Source organism: Martes martes (genome assembly GCF_963455335.1).
Source record: "Martes martes genome assembly, chromosome: 10".
NCBI lineage: Eukaryota > Metazoa > Chordata > Mammalia > Carnivora > Mustelidae > Martes > Martes martes.
The window spans coordinates 110,694,902-110,712,909 of NC_137898.1; the positions used below are offsets into that span (position 1 = coordinate 110,694,902).

The following is an 18,008-nucleotide window of genomic DNA, read 5'->3' on the forward strand; positions in this document are numbered from 1 at the left end:
ATCTGCCACCCACATCTTTGTTGCATTTTACTGTAATAAATCACAGCCATGAATACGACTATGTCTGAGTCCTGTGAGTATTCCCAGCAATCACCGAACCTCGAGGTGGTCATGAGACTGCTGATGCAACTGGTGTCAGAAGTGGGATTCACTAGACCAGCTGGGACTCACTGAAACATGGTGAGAGTACGAAGTGATGAAGTGACTAGACAATGAACCTTTGCTGTCTGGGTGGCTAGAAAGTCATCCATGCTACAAAACGGGAGCTGAGCGCATGTGTTTTAAGAAAGAAGAGTTACCTAGGAAAGCTGAAAACAATAGCTCTAATCCCCAGAGAGTGGGCTTGCTCAGTCCCCGGGCTGCTTTCAGCCATGCTGACTGACTCGAGTGACAGGAGAAAAAGCACAGCCTGGCTAACACCTCTGGTTTTATTCTTGCCTCCAACTGGGAAGAGAAAAGGCCCAAAGTTAAGCTATGAGTGAACCAAAAACGTCAAATGCTGGCATTATTCTCCACCACCCCTGCCCCCAGCCATGAAGAAATAATAGTTAAGTGAGATCCTGGAGAAAGCTTTAGATAAACCAAGGGAGAAAATGCTGGGGGTGGGGTGCTTGCAGGGAAAGGAAACCACTCCAGCTGTTTCCTCAGCCCGAAGGCTGCTACTGAAGCAATTCTTCCAGGCTCCTTGCATACCAGCCAGGATCTCCCAGCAACTCTAGCATTAATGTTGTCAATGCTGTTAGGGGTTTGAATAAATCTATAATGGAAAGAAAGGAGAGGTTTAAAAGATGGTTTTGTATTTTGTGCCTTTGGCATCTGGATGTATGATCAAAAAAGATGTAAAATGTTATATGCTTGTACTTTCATAAATGCTACCAGGATGGTAGCTAGCAACAAAGGCTGTCCCCCCCAAAACACTAGCAGACACAACTTCCGTGCTTTAAGCTGCTGGTGAGGGGACTGGAATTTAAAGTGTTTGAATATTGGAACAGAAAATGTCTCTGTAAAGGCATTATTTTTACCTATTGGTATGTCTGAGAAAAGGGAGACAACATAGAAACAAAGGAAATCTTTAGACAGAAATACACTTTTGGAGTTTTAAAAAGCAGTTCTTAGTTGCCACCGAGTTCCTGCAAAATCAGATATCTGACCCTTAGAGGCTGATGATTTTCTAGCCTGATGTGCATGCTCTTGAGTGAGTCAATTTGGACTTGGAACAAGAATGTCTGTAGCCAGCTCAGCTTTACGGCTGCAGAAGAAAAGATGCTCTCTTTTTTAGACTCCTGAATTCACAAATCTTATTTGCCTGGATCTGACTCTGAGCTGAAACCTGATACTGTCTGTTACTGGCTGTTTCCAGCTCAACATAAGCTGTGCTGAACTCAAGCAAGCATATGCTCAGTGAACAGCACTTGGACCTGAAGGCGCTGCAGGCTTCAGCACCCTTTGTGGAGCTGTCAACTGCAAATATCCTGGATTCTGTCTGGACCACCTGCATCACTTCCAGATGGCTCCAGAAAAGGCCGTGATCTCTGATGGTTCAATCTGAAGTCAGGCCGCTGACTGGCTCTAGTTATTGGATACAGACACTAGCAGCACTTCTAACCTGTGGTGACAGCTGAAAGCTATCAGGGGGAAGGCAGTGACCCACCCCTCACAGATGGGCCCCCTGACGCCCTCTCAGTGAGGTCTCACTGTGACTGACCCATGTTCTGTTCTCAACAATGAATTAATAATAACTCTACTTCCCCCACCTTCGCCTCACCGTCCTTGTGCATACACCTTAATAAGCAACTTGGGTGTTAAACCCAGCTGTCTGCAGAAAGGAGCGGATCTTTTCTAGGCTGCTCACTAGATAAATGATCGGGACAAAAGGTATGAGAGGTGACACAAACCTACTTTAAAAATTTCTGAACATCTGAGACTTCATTCAGACCAAACACAATACATCTTCCTAGTTAAGGGGTTTAAAACGATAAATATATATATATTTTAAACAAATTTTCTCTAAATATGCGTTCACTCCTCTTGCAAGTCCACATGTTTGGGAAAAAAAAATTGAAAAGTTTTCAATACTGAACGGGACACACTGGTTTTACAAGAAAGAAAAAACAAAACACAGCATCTGAGAAGGCACAGGAGAGGAGGAAGACATTAAAGATTTTTGTTTTTCAGAATTATTCTTCAAAGATTTGCTGTCTTCCTGAAGGAAAACTCCCACCACTGGCTTTCCATACTGCTGTGAGTACTCTGAAATCAAACCTGACAGCGCTTGGAGACGGCAGGGAGCAGCCCAACTCCTACACTTTCTACACAGAACCCTTCTAAACAGCATCCACATTAGTGAGGCGAATCAACTGGTGTCATGGAATAAATGAAACCATTTAGAACTAACTTCCTTCAGGCAGTTCATCTGAAAACAAGGCCTGAACTGAATGAACAGAAAAGGAACAAGAACTCTAGAGCGAACGGTCCTATGGGAGGAGGGAAACTGGGAGCCCCGTGAACGTGTACTACCTGACCAACCTGACCTGTCTCGCCTGCAGCACCCTAACAACTGTAAACGTTTTGTTTCTCAGGTACCACATATGCCCTCTGAGATTATACTTCTTTGTGGATGTGCTCTGCGGATCATGACACTGCTTTAACCCTGGAAAGCTTTTGGGTGTGCTTCAGCTTAGGGGCCAGAGTTGTGCTGTGCCTGAACTGATGCCTCAGGCCACGTAAAAAAAGGTTCCTATAGAAAGTGAAGGAAAGGGGCGCCTGGGTGGCTCAGATGGCTAAGCATCTGCCTGCAGCTCAGGTCATCATCCCAGAGTCCTGGGATCGAGTCCCCGTGTCAGGCTCCCAGCTCAGTTGGGAGCCAGCTTCTCCCTCCCTCTGCCTCTACCCCTGTTTGTGCTCTTTCTCTCAAATGAATAAATAAAATCAGAAAGAAAGAAAGGAAGGAAGGGAGAAAACCACCTGGTTTCCTAAAATAAACTTCATGGTTGGTGGGATTTATTTTTGCTAGCTAAATCTAGGACCTCTAAAAGAGCTAACTGAGATCAGTACTACAGATTGGTCTTGCCTTGCCCCACTGTATCCTACTGATAATGAGTGAAATGGTCAACAGTATCCTACCCTGATATAAAGCTTTTCCTGACCGTGCCTTCAATGTACAAGCTATATGGTTTACATTGAACACCTGATCTTTCTGAGAATCTGGAATTTGGGTACATGCCAAGCAGAGGCTACCTATGTGACCAGTCCCCAATAAAAACTCTGATTATGGAGTCTGCGAGAGCTTCTCAGGTAGACAACGTATCATACTGGTTGTCAATCCTGTTGCTGGAGAGACAGGGTTCTATACGATTCTATAAGTACTCTGGGAAGCCTGTGCCTGTTTTCCCCCAGTCTTTATCCAATGTGCCTTTCCTTTTTGCTACTTTTGTGTTGTATGCTTCTGCTGTAGTAAGCCACAGCTGTGTATGATGGTGTACCACCCCCATCCCCAGCAAATCACTGACTACAAAAGAGGGCTTGGAGTAATAATAATTGTAAGCAGGTAAACAGTCCAGTCTAAAGTGAGCATTCCATTTGGATATAGAAATGCATCACCAAAATTTCCTTTATGTTACCAGAAAGTTAAGAGTTAATGGATTACTTACGAAAACAGATCAAACCACTGCTGTTTTGTAACAGATTCCTGGCGTAAAAGCTTCAAAACAATCGGGCGCATGAAATCCCATTTGTCTTCAAATTGAAGTGAACCTTTATTCTTTAAAAAAAAAAAAAAAAAAAGACAAAGAGTAGTTTAATTTAAATCCAGTTACATCAAAAGTGTCTGTTATTTTTGTCTTTTAAGAGTTAACTAGAAAAATGCAAGGTCTGAAATTTAAAACAATCGGTTTTCCATAATGGAATCCCTATAAACTAATCTGATTTCAAGAAATCACAGGAAGACACCATAAAAAAGAAAATTAATTGTGCGAACATATAAAGAATTTGGCCATGCCCAAGGAGAAGGTCTGGTCTTTGTCCTTGACTTCTGGTAGGTAATCTCTGGGGTCTCAGAGTATGTGTCTGATAAGAGAGTTGTTGTTTGCCCGGAACCTTGGGTCAAACTAGATAATCTAACAAACGTGATTTAGGGAGGGAACTGGCCATATCCATAAAGTCCTTAGGGTTGGGGCTCACCAACCCAGAAACACCACCGTAACTTTGGGAGGTGGTTTTGGGTTAACCAAAATGGAGACTGAGATTTATCCACGAGCAATCAATCAGTCACATCTACGTAAAGAAGCCCCAGTAAAAACTCCAGAAAGGGATGTCTGGGTGCCTCAGTCAGTAAAGCATCTGTCCTGGGTCCAGGTCATAATGCCAGGGTCCTAGGACAGAGTCTGCATCAGGCTCCTTGCTAAGCGGGGAGCCTGCTTCTCTCTCTGCCTGCCACTTCCCCTGCTTGTGCACTCCCGCGCTCTCTCTGACAAATAAATAAATAAAATCTTGAAACAAACAAACAAACAAACAAACAAAAACTCTGGAAAATTCTGGCTGGATCAGTAGGTGGAATGCGACTCTTGAACTCAAGAGTGGTGATTTTGAGCGGTGTAGTAGATTACTTACGGTGGGTGTAGAGATTACTTAAAAATAAAAATCTAAAATAAACTTGATACTAAAGGCTGGATGAGCTTTTCTGGCTAGCAGTACCCCATACACATGGTCACACAGTAAGGCCAAGAGAGATACGTGATCTGACTACAGGGGTGAGGACGGGGAAAGCTCTGTGCTTGGAACCCTCCTACACTCTGCCCAGTATGTCTCTCTCTTTGGCAAATCTGAATCTATATCCTTGTTCCATAAGAAGCCATACCATGATCTATGAGTCTTTAAGATGTAGGAATCTTTCTAATGAATTATTGAGCCTCGGGGTGGTTTTGGGAACCCTCCAAACTTGTAGCTTGTATCTGAAGTGAGGATGGTCTTGTGTATGGAGACTGTCCCTTCTAATTTTATAGTTGCCCTAAATTCCCCACAAAAAGTACATTGAGAGTCTATGTAAATTCTAAAAACTGAGAAAAACCAACAACAGCAACACACACACATACACACACACACAAACGAAAAATACCCATCCCCTTTTTAAATACTAACAAAACCCTAACACCAAACCGGAGAGAAGAGCATAAGAAATGGAAACTCTAGACAAATTCAACAAGGACATGGGTGCAAAAATCTTAAATAAATGTCAGCTAATTAAACAAGTGGCATATTAAAAGAATGATATTTTGGGGCGCCTGGGTGGCTCAGTGGGTTGAAGCCTCTGCCTTCGGCTCGGGTAATGAGCTCAGGGTCCTGGGATCGAGCCCCATGTCGGGCTCTCTGCTTGGAGGGGAGCCCGCTTCCCCCTCTCTCTCTGCCTGCCTCTCTGCCTACTTGTGATCTCTCTCTCTAAGTAAATAAACAAAATCTTTAAAAAAAAAAAAAAAGAGTGATACTTCATAATTACACATGGTTTATCCCACGAATGTGAAGTGATTGGACATTAAGAAAAAGGTCATCAATTCATTACATTACTAGAAGAGAGAGAGAGAGCGCCCATTTGTGTTCAGTTATCAGCACTGTGGCCACATGACTTGCTTTCATCAATAAATTTCCACACAAGTCAGTCATTTCCTAACACGCTAAGAAAAATTTCCAAATACACATGTGGAACTCAATATCATTTTTACTATATGTAATGTTCTTTTTTTTTTTTAATGTAACGTTCTTTAAGATGCTATTGACTTGTATCAGATAAGATTCTAGACTGACTACCTGGAATCTGCGAACTCCCTAAAATTATAACCAAGCAGAGGTCTCTGAATCATGTGATCTAACAAGAACATACATCAGAATCACCTAGGGTGGCAGTTTCACATATAAGTTTCTAAAACTTAACTCAGACCTCCTGGATCAAATCTCTTTGAGTTCAGAATCAACATGTTCAGCAAACTCGTGATAAAACTATAAAAAATTTTAGAAGGTCTATGACCAAAAACAGGTTAAAAACCACTGACTGACAAACTCTGTGAAAGCAAGTGATGCTTCTTATATCCACGGACACTTTGTTTTCCTTTAAACTTAAGAAAGGCACACGGTCCCATGCAGGGCTGCGTTTGAACGTGTCTGGAGTCTTGCAAGCCTGACCACCCTACGCTCTCCTGCAAACGGACCCTCAGGGCTGTCTGGAGGTTCTAGCAGGGGAGTACAGCCACTCATATGCCCTTGGCCCTCCACTACTGGGGAGAGTCATCCTCTTCAACCAAGCGTGCAGCTTTGGAAGGGACACACGTGGACTGGTGAGGGAAAGAAGGGACACCCGCCTACTCAGCCAGATCAGCCACATCAACTCTGCTGATCAGTGAGGTGACAGATGTCACAGCCAGATCGTGCTCACATCCTATATCCAAGATCACTCATGATCCTAAAAGTTACTGTACTGTCTTGCTCCAGGTACCTACTCTAATCACAACATTCTTATTATAAGCACCCACAAGTGATATTCACTCAAAATTTTGTACTGGGATTAGCTGCGCTTTTCCCATGAACAACTAGTTCGTTTTTACCTTATAGACTTCAGTGAATCGTGCAGGTAACTTTGCCCTTAAGTGTTGGCTACGGAGAAATTCAGAGTCAGATTTGTAATTAATTCCATGGCATCAAAGTTGTGTACTAAACTTATGACTGACTTCACTTTTCCTACTATTCCTTCTAAGGGAGCATGCAAATAAACAAATTTGAAAGAACCAGAGAAAGTTTTCTTGACTATGACATGGAGAATCATTATATATCCCCTTAACTAGAGGATACTTTATAATGCCAACTAAGTTTATTTCTCTTAGCATTTTTGGCAATTCATAAAATTAAACATAGCATAAATCTTGCAATTAAAAAGTCCAAAAGATAGAGAGGACTGGAATAAACAGGTGTTTTAGGAAAATTAAATACTGCTTAGACTCTGGAATCTATTAGCTATCGCAAAATAACAGGAAACACATTGGTTCTTCTGTTTGATGAAACACACAAGACTAACTTCAGAAACATTTTCCTCTAACACTGAATTAAAGGAGGAATTCAATAACTGAATGTTTTCTATTCATCTTTTATAGTAAAAAAAATGATGCTCGAGCAATTCTTTGGCCTATTCTCTGTTAAACTGAAGAGCGTATCATTACATCATAAGTAAGCAGCAGCAGACCAAATCTCCTACCTACAAAAGAGCAGGCATTAACAATATGGGAAGGAACCTTCAAATTATGAACCCTGATTCATGAACGTTTCCACTAGCTAACTGAAGGCCCCCTCATCTCCATTAATTTGCTACAAAGTCTCTTCTGCTTTTTCTCATTATCACTCAGATTTACAGGAGGCTGAACTCACCAACTTCTGGTATATCTAGGATTATCTCACCCACTGGCTCTTTTTCATCAAGATTTCAATATCTGCCGTACCCCTTCCCAACTCTATCCTTCACTCCTTTCAGCCTAACTACTGCCCTCACAGGCTTTCTTCTTCTCAAATACACAAAGGGACTCTGGGGAGGCCAGTGGAGAGCTAGTCATGAGGGATATCTGGGGGTGGAGTATTCTAGGCAGAGGAAGCATCCACAGGGAAGACCCTAAGGTAGAAACATGCTTGATGTATTCAAGGTAGAGCAGAGTAAGGAAAGATGAGAAAGCAGAGGAAGTCACAGAAGCAAAAGAGGTCTGGATCTTGCAGGGCCCTGAAGGCCATCGTAAAACTGTGGCTTCTATTGTAAGAGAGATGAGAACAATGAGAAGATTCTGAGCAAGCAGTGACATGACTGATTTACACCTAAAAACCTTCCTGATTGCAATGTTAGAAATACGTCATAGGGGGACGCCTGGGTGGCTCAGTTGGTTAAGCGGCTGCATTCGGCTCAGGTCATGATCCCAGCGTCCTGGGATCAAGTCCCACATCGGGCTCCTTGCTCCACAGGGAGCCTGCTTCTCCCTCTGCCATTCTGTCTGTCTGTGCTCGCTTGCTCTCTCTCTCTCTCTCTGACAAATAAATAAATAAAATCTTAAAAAAAAAAAAATACGTCATAGGGGCACCTGGGTGGCTTAGCGGGTTGAAGCCTCTGCCTTTGGCTCTGGTCATGATCCCAGCGTCCTGGGATCGAGCCCCACATCGGGCTCTCTGCTCAGTGGGGAGCCTCCTCTCTCTCTCTCTCTGCCTGCCTCTCTGCCTACTTGTGATCTCTGTCTGTCAAATAAAATTTTTAAAAAAATGAAAAAAAAAAAAAAGAAATACATCATAAGAGGCAAGAGCTAGAGCTGAGTGTAAGTTGAGGAGGCAAGGTGAGACCAACAGTGACTTGGACCAGTATGGCAGCTACAGAAGTAGGCAGCAGTAGTTACATTTTAAGTTTGAAAGATGGTACTAAAGAGGACTTCCCAATAGTATGCATATGGGATGAGAGAACGGGGTAAAGCAGGACTTCTGCCTCATGTATCAAGACCCACAAAATGAAGTCCACTCCAGGAGCCCAACCCATGTCACAAATCCAAACCTAAGTCAGCCTGCACTTGTGGGGAAAACCTCACTACCAAGAAACCCTAACAGCAATCACAGTCCCCCAACTCGGCTTTAGTTAGCTTCTTTTACCCTTGAGAAGGGGGCGTACTTGCCTGGTAAAGAATCTCCAACGTCCTAACCAGTTAGGCCCTGTTTCTCTATTGCCTCTTCTAACATCCCATAAAACCTGCCCTTGCCCCACGTCCTTCAGGAAGAGTTCTCTCTCCACCGGTGGTTAGGCACTGTACTCCCTCAACCCATGGATCATCTTCCCTGGGGTCAAGGACATCAAACTCGTTACTGAATTGTCTGAGTTGTCACTGGACATGTCCAAGAAGTATGGCACTGTCATCAACTGAGATGGAAAACACTGCACACGGAACAGGCTCAGCAGGAAAGCCCTGGCATTTGGTTTCAGACGAGCTATGTTTGACACATCTACACAACAGCCCTTTGAAGACATTCAATACACAGTTTCATAAGCAAATCTACAATCAAAAGAAAGGTCTGGTCAGGAAATTAAAATGCAGAAGTCACTGGAGTACAGATGGGTTTTCAAACTTGTTACTGGACCGAGGCGGTGAACATAAGAGAGAAGAAGACCCAGGCCCGCAGCCTGAGGCATCCAACATTAAGGGGTGGGAAGAAGAGTAACAACCAAGAAAGGAGACAGAAGGAGCAACTACAGAGGTGGCACAAAAATCAAGGCTCTGGTATTCTGGAAACCACGGGAATAAAGTATCAAGAGAGGGGGGTGATCAAGTGCAGCTCGTGCTCCTGAAAGATGATGTAGGAGGACTCCTGAAATAGCTGCATGGAAGTCAGAGACTTCACATTAATCACAGAAAAACATTTCACAGAGCACTAAGGACAAAAGCCTGACTGGAAGGAACTGAGAGAGAAAGAGAAGGAAAATCGGAAAAGTATGGACAACTCTTGGCACTTTTGTTGTACAAGAGCACAGAAATGGCAGGGGAGCTGATATGGGGAGAGGGAGTCAAAATTTTTTTTACGATGCGATAAATACAGTATGCTTATATACTGATGGGCATGTTCTAGGATATACTATTGAAGATGTGGGAGAAAAGGAGGGAACTGCTGGAGAATTTGAATTTAAATTTAATTTGCCCTGGGTAGGCAAGGGAAAGGGCCTACAGCGCACAAGTGGAGGAAATGATCACACAGTGAGAGGGGAAGGCAAAGTACGCGCATGCAGATCCTGGGAGGAGGGAGATGATCTAAGTGCCACTCTGCAAACTTCATTTTTGATTGCTTCAGTTTCTCAGTGATGTAGAAAAAAAGGAAAAGGCCTTGGAAGATGGGGGAGGAGGTGCGAGAATTTTGAGAGAAAAGATATGAAACAGGTATCTAGGGAAGCAGAATAAATGACTGTGGTCGTGTGACTGGGCTCACTTACAGACTCCGGTCGTGGATTTGAAGGGAAAATAGCACAGAGGTGTCTTTTTCACCTGCAACATTCACGCGGCTGCTGGCACTGAAAGGTGAAGAGAGGATTTAACTAGGGTTGTGGTTTTTCCCAACTGAAATGAAAGGAGCAAGGGAGTCAAAGTGTATTCAAGGGAGTGATTACAATGACGGAACGGAGAATTCATGCCCAGAAGACTGAGAGAAAAGACATCCAGATGATAAGAGACAGAGACTTCTTCCAACCATGATGGAGTAACAACAGCCAGGTTCCCCTCCTGCTTCAACAACTAGAGAGCCATGGGGCAGCACGAGACAGTACTTCCCAAGAAAACCATCATAGGTGAGCCCTACAAATGCCCAACGGACTGCCTAGAGACAGTTTCCAAGTCTCAGCACAAGCAGGGCAATCCAACAGCCTGGGCGTTTCACTTAGGAGCCAGAGTTTAGAGAGGACAAGGTGACAAAAATTTGTGGCACAGACAGAGATATACAAACAAGTCCCCTTGAGCCCTTGACCAAATTCTGACTTGCACATGTGTGTAAGAAAACTATCAGAGACTGGGGAAAAGTCCATTAGAAAGGAGTAGACAGAACAATCCGCAGGGCTCATAAAGGGCTGAAAACAGTTTTTGCTCCTACCAGCCGGGGCACAAGTGCTCCTTCACATTAGGGAGAGTCCTCAGAAAGGCACTACATCTACAGTGGACCCGAAGTACTCCTACTCTGAATGCTGTTCCAGACCCATTAGGAAAACCCAAAAGCAAGCCCAAGAAGATCAAGCTGATTCCAAGCACCTTAATTATGTCAAAGCCAAATCCAGAAATATTTAAAGGGTATTTGAAAAACTCAGGCCCCAAAACATAAAACTCACAATGTCTAGCATCCAATCGAAAATTACCAAGCAGGCAAAGAAGAAAATACAACCCAACACCAAGAGAAAAACCCATCAACACACTGCCCCAGAAATGACATGAATGAGAGTTTTCAGTAAAGCATGACATTAAACCAGCTGTTATAAACTTCACAAGTTCAAGACAATAGAAGCAGGCATGAACATTACAAAAACAAAATAATTCTAAAAATGATTATCAGAGAGCTATGAAACGACATCAAATGACCTAACTTACATATAACAGAGTCTTGGGCAGAGGGGGTTGATATCCAAAGAAATAAAAGACAAAATGTTCCCTAACTTGATAAAAATTATCAACTCACAGATCTAAGATACTTACAATAAGGTGGTAGAATCAATGAATTAAAGGCCTTAGTGGAGCTAGATTACTGGGCTAAGAACATTAAAATAAGTTAGAAAGACAGCAGGGGTAATCAGAGTAGGATGCCTGCCATTGACATTATGGAAGGGTGAAATTAAAGAAACTTTTCACTATATTTTTATTGTTTTTTTAATCATTCCCTTACAATATTTTGTACTATTTCTTTCATTGCAAATATATGCCACTTAGCTAATTTGGGGTTACAGTCAATAAATTTTTTACATGTGATAACTGTGATACAAAAGAGGATTTCCTTTGCTTATCTCTAAATAGCTTCCTTTACATTTCGATGGGTAGTCTGAATATCCAATAACTGTTAATAAATCTGAGTTCAGCTATTTATTACTTCTATTATTTAAGTTCAGTATAATCTTCAATGGAGCTCATTCCATCAACTTTGATCATTTCACTTTACAATATCTGACTACTAATTATGTGTCAGGTACTGCTTTAAATATTTACAAGTATTCATTTAATCCTTATAACCACACTCTGTGTTTGGTGATATTATTCTCACTTCACAGATGAAAACAACTGTACATTCTACCCTAAGTTTAGGGTAAGTTATTTCCCTAAGATTATAGAAAGTAAGTGGCAGAGCTGGGCTTCAGATCCAAGCAATTTAGTTTGGTTAGAACCTCATTTTTTTTTTTTAAATAAGGTCTTATTATTTTTTAACGTAATCTCAACACCCAACATGGGGCTTGAACTCAAGACCCTGAGGATCAAGTCGCATGCTCTTCTGAATGAGCCAAGCAAGTGCCCCTGGGAGAGCCTTATTCTTAACTACTCCTCAGGTCTTTCCTAAATGAGTAACAGAGGGACTTGCAACCTATCAGCCAGAATCCAACCCCTGACTTAATTTCATTTTTTTTTAATTGCAGGGTAAAAAAAATCTATGATTATAAAAATTCAGTGGCAATTATCGAAAAACCACAGGGCAGGAGCACCACTACATGAAAGATGTATTTGTCATTAAACATAGTGCAGAAGAGAACACTTTTCCAAAAAGCTAAACATCTTATCAGTGAAATGAGAAATTTCAAACTATACTTCCCTTTAAAACCTTTAGGTTTTGGAGCACCTGGGTGTCTCAGTGGGTTAAGCCTCTGCCTTCAGCTCGGATCGTGATCTCACGGTCCTGGGATCGAGCCCTACATCAGGCTCTCTGCTCAGTGGGGAGCCTTCCTCCCCCCCACCCCTGCCTGCCTCTCTGCCTACTTGTGATCTCTGTCAAATAAATAAATAAAATCTTTAAAAAATGATAATAAAAAAATAAAACTTTTGGGTTTCTTTTATAGAGGAAAAAAATTTTAAACAATTTCTGACAGTGCCTAATTTTTAGAAACCCCAACAACTAACTTTAAGGAAAAAGACAACCACAGAAGTAACAGCATTGGTGAAAGAGTCTGAACTTATTTGGGGGCTTTTTCATCATTCATTCATTCCATTTATTCATTCAACAAATATCCTGAGTGCCTACTGTACTTGGAAATTATGCTAGTCACTGGGACTTACAAATGAAAAGTCTTTTTTTTTTTTAAGATTTTATTTATTTATTTGACAGAGATCACAAGTAGGTAGAGAGACAGGCAGAGAGAGAGGGAAAGGGAAGCAGGCTCCCTCCTGAGCTGAGAGCCCGATGCGGGACTCGATCCCAGGACCCCGAGATCATGACCTGAGCCAAAGGCAGCAGCTTAACCCACTGAGCCACCCAGGCGCCCCAGCAAATGAAAAGTCTTCAAGGAACTCACATTCTAATACAGTATTTCTTTTTTTTTTTTTTAAGATTTTATTTATTTATTTGGCAGAGAGAGATCACAAGTAGGCAGGCAGGCAGAGAGAGAGAGGGGAGGAACAGGCTCCCTGCTGAGCAGAGAGCCCAATGTGGGACTCGATCCCAGGACCCTGAGATCATGACCTGAGCTGAAGGCAGGGGCTTAACCCACTGAGCCACCCAGGCGCCCTGTAATACAGTATTTCTTGAATTGTGGTTAACAAACTCCTGGAAGGGTCCCAGGATATACTTTTGAGGCTCAAAAGTATAATAATAAATTCTTAATTTTGATTTTGTTCTAAAAAATGAAATAAGATATTAACACAAGTAGAGTTTGGATCATTTGTATGACCTTATAACCAAACACTAACCATAAAGAAAAATTTTGATAAATTGTACAATATTAGAAATAATAACTTTTGGGGGCACCTGGGTGGCTCAGTGGGTTAAGCCTCTGCCTCCAGCCCAAGTCATGATCTCAGGGTCCTAGGATCGAGTCCCACATTGGGCTCTCTGCTCAGCAGGGAGCCTGTTCCTTCCCTCTCTCTCTCTGCCTGCCTGCCTACTTGTGATCTCTCTCTCTCTCTGTCAAATAAATAAATAAAATCTTTTTTTTTTAAGATTTTATTTATTTGTCAGAGAGAGAGAGAGAGCGCGCGAGCGAGCAAGCACAGGCAGACAGAGTGGCAGAGGGAGAAGCAGGCTCCCTGCGGAGCAAGGAGCCCGATGCGGGACTCGATCCCAGGACGCTGGGATCATGACCTGAGCCGAAGGCAGCCGCCCAACCAACTGAGCCACCCAGGCGTCCCAATAAATAAAATCTTTAAAAAAAAAAAACAGTAAGTTTTGTTCCTTAAAAGATACCATTAAGGAGGTGAAAAAGCTACCCGCAGAGTGGAAGAAATTATTTCTAATGCATATATCCAAGAAAGGCTCTTATCCAAAACATGTAGAGATTCCTAAAAATCAGTAAGAGAGGAAAAACAATCAAATCCAATCCCCTGGCACAACACTTGAATACACCCTCTACAAAGCCAATATCTAAATGGCCAATAACATACAAAAAAGCACCCACCGTCATTAATCATCAGGTAAATACATACTAAAACCACAATGAAATATCACTACATAAACCAAAAAGGCTAAAATAGAAAAGAATGACAATACCAAGTATTAGATAAAATTTAGAGAAACCAGAATGCTCATCCTTCTGGTGGGCGTAAACTGGACAGCTATTTTAGGAAACTACATAGCGTTATCAATTAAGGTTAGATATACGTATAATATGGGATGCAGCAATTTCACTTCTGGGTATACTCCCAACTGAGCTGCATACATACATCTACCAAGGACCTGTTCAAGAAAGTACATCGTATCTCTATTCTCAATAGTAAAAAAACTATTATCAGCCCAAATGTCCAACAACAGGATGAATAAACTATGAAATATTCATAAGAGTGGCATACTCCACAGCAACAAAAATTTAACAAGCAGTAATAGAGAGGAACCTCACAAACACAATATTGAGCAAGTCCCAAGAGTACACCCTAGTTCATGGACAGACAAAGAACATCTACAGTTATTACAAATCAGCATAGTGATTAGCCTGGGGCAGGGGCTCCAAACTAGAGACTAGGACAGGGCAAGAGACAGGGGGCTTTCGGGGGCATTGTTAATATTCTATTTCTACTGTGAAGTGTGTAAACCTGGCGATTCACAGACCCGTCCCCCTGGGGCTAATAATACATTATATGTTAATAAAAAATAAAGAATTTATTTAAAAAATATTCTATTTCTAGATATGGGTGCTGGTTATACAGGTATGTTTCCTTTATTAAAAATGTATCCAGCTATACATTTATGATTTATAGGCATTTCTGTATACAGGTCATATTTCAGTAAATCTTGCTTGAAAAATTGTCATGCTAGTGTTGTTCATTTAAAAATTACTGAGTTTTTAGTGTTGTATTTAATTGGTAACTATCCTTTAATTGTTAAAGTTTTCTGAGTTTAAGGAATTTATAGCTAGTGTCACATCTATACATATTAAAAATGTTGTAACAGCTTCCTCTCTTCTTTCCTTCCTTCCTGAATAACTCAGCCCAAAAGCCAGTGTCAATGAGATTTCTCACTGTCAGAGAAAGAAGTCACATTATATGGAAAGGGAAAAGGATAGAAATGAATCTTTTGAGGGGCGCCTGGGTGGCTCAGTCAGTTGGGCGTCTGCCTTCGGCTCAGGTCATGGTCTCAGGGTCCTGGGATCGAGCCCCACATCCAGCTCTCTGCTCAGCGGGGAGCCTGCTTCCCCTTCTCTCTGCCTGCCTCTCTGCCTACTTGTGATCTCTCTCTGCCTGTGTCAAGTAAACAAACAAAAGCTTTAAAAAGAAAATGAGTCTTTTGGAATTGGAAGGACTGGGGTGAACTCACTGGTTTTGATAATACACAGAAATTAGCACAGGGTGTGTGTGTCCTAGCTCAGCCCAATGGGAGAGCCTGGGAGAAGCAACACCCCAATAGCAATTAGCTTCCCTAGCATCCAGATCCTGATTTCTCAATACCGTATTCCATGAAAAGGTTCCTTAGAGAAAATGTTAATTCCAAAGTTAGGGCAGAGATGAGACTGGAACACCTTTTTGTGTCAGAAAGTAAGAAAGCATTTAATCTAAGCAAAATAAATGACAGTAACAGATTGTAACACGTTAAATAAAATTCTTTGGATGGGGGAAAACACAGCCACTGGCTATTGGTATGACTACATTTAACTTCTAAATGATCATCTGTAAATTCAACAGGAAAAACTAGCACACAGTCCAACAGGAAGCCACAACAGTCCATAAAAGCAACACATGATGAAGCCCTACACGGAGGCAAGGTGCTACTGGTGAGATGTTCACGAAGCGGTTTGATAAGGAAGGAATTATGGCTTAGCCATTTACCAACTGTGTGACCATGAGTAAGTTACTTAAACTTTCTGTGTTTCAGTTTCATCTAAGTAAGATGGATTTAACACAGTTATCTATGTGCAAAGGTTGTTACGGGATTTAATAAGGCACGTAAAATGTTGAGAGACATGGATTGAATAATTAATAAGACATGTAAAATGTTTGAGAGACATGGACTGAATAATTAAATATAATAAAGGTGCTGGCTATCTTTATTGCATTAGGAACTCCCACATAACTACTATTGCTTCTAATTCTCCTACAGTAACAGAATTTGGTGGTAGTCAGATGTAGGAATGAGAGAAAGTTGAAAATGACTTGACAAAAACAGTATTAAGGCACTAATCTCTGAAATGACTTATCAGTTGCTCCCTCACTGGTACTCCCCAGTAAAATTAAAATACAAAGGATACGAAATTCTAAAACATAGAGGTCCAGTTTTTTTTTAAATTATATATAACCCATATTTTTTTCCTCATTTTTTTAAACGGGAGTAGGGTACCCCTAAGCACGTGTTTGCTCTGCCTACTGGATAATGCAACACGGCTCTAAGATTTCTGACGTGAGTGACTGACAGCGCCAACCATAGAAGAAATGCCAGGGAAGGAATGCATTTCAGTTGAGTGATTTGGAAGAAGTGGTCAAGATCAGTTTGGGAGGTACTGCCCAATAAAATCAAATGCTGAAGTTCCAACTCTTGGCCTCATTTCTTTCCCCCTGTGTTCACTGTTCCTCCTTATTTTAAATAAGATGAAAAAGTAAATCATTCTTTACTTTTGTCTCCCCCACAAGACTGAGGAAAAAAAAAAATTAGTGTCAAGTTTCTCAGAAACAATTAGAGGAGAGAAAGGATGAAAACAGTAAGAAAAAAAAGTTGGAAGAAAGAAAAATAGGTGAACAAAGGCTTAGTTAGCTCCCTTTCCTACTCTAATCGATATAAAGAAATCAGGAAGGGCGCCTGGGTGGCTCAGCAGGTTAAGCCTCTGCCTTCAGCTCAGGTCATGATCCCAGGACCCACGGATCGAGCCCCGCATCAGGCCTCTGATCATCAGGGAGCCTGCTTCCCCCCCCTTCCCCGCCCCACCTCTCTGCCTACTGGTGATCTCTCTGTCAAATAAATAAATAAAAATAAAATCTTAAAAAAAATAAATCAGGATCTCTTAATATAACATGTTGGTTAAACAGAACCAATAAAATACACTTAGCTATATCGAAAAAGTAGCCCCTAACATAATGATCAGTTCTAAAACAAACTGATGGTCAAATCCTACAATCTCTTACCCATATCCATGGTGATCGTCTGAAAGAAAAACAAGCATGCACTAGGAAGAAAGCAAATTACAGAATAAAAGTTTAATTTTTTGTAATGTGTTTGGGGCCGGGGGGAGATGTTATAGGGCAGTAATGAAAATGTCATATAGCTCTCTCTGGAATGTGTTATTTAAAAAGTTCTGCACACTTCCTACTGAAATTCAAGAGTGGTTTTTCAAACAATGAGTTCATCTGCAACAATTCCATTTTATTTAATCCCAAGAAAAAGGTAGTACATAATTCCTTGTGTGCATATATAAAATGTGATCTCTGTCAAATAAATAAATAAAATCTTTAAAAAAAAAAAAGTAATGCTTAAACACAGGAGAGTAAACAGGAACAGAAAAGTCCACTAGCTTGCAAAATCTACCTAGAATCATTTTTAAATTACTCACTTTACAACAAAATAACACAAATACTGACCTATTGGTTTGCCCTGAAATGTCCAGAAATCCCTACATAATATATGGGACAAAATACATGAGATCAAACTGTAGAAGCAATCCTATGACAACAACTTATAATGACATCAAATGCATTTGGGGGCACCTGGTTGGCTCAGTCAGTGGAGTGTGTGACTTGATTTCGGGGTTGCAAGTTCAAGCCCCACAATCGGTGTAGAGATTACTAAAAGAACCCCAAACAATCTTAAATAGTTGCATTTGGAAGAAAACAGAGAATGCAGTTATTAATACCATGCATGTTCTTGTAACA

The 18,008-nt window shown here is 41.4% G+C and overlaps 1 protein-coding gene across 3 annotated transcripts in view; it reads right to left on the reverse strand.

Moving 5' to 3' along the window:
* CUL5 (cullin 5) overlaps positions 1-18,008 on the reverse strand; it is a 91,164-nt gene that overhangs the window by 66,151 nt on the left and 7,005 nt on the right. For all 3 annotated transcript variants that reach the window (XM_080816860.1, XM_080816862.1, XM_080816861.1), the window contains exon 2: positions 3,651-3,760. In XM_080816860.1, coding sequence (XP_080672986.1) covers positions 3,651-3,760 — 110 coding nt within the window. The remainder of the gene's footprint in view (positions 1-3,650; positions 3,761-18,008) is intronic.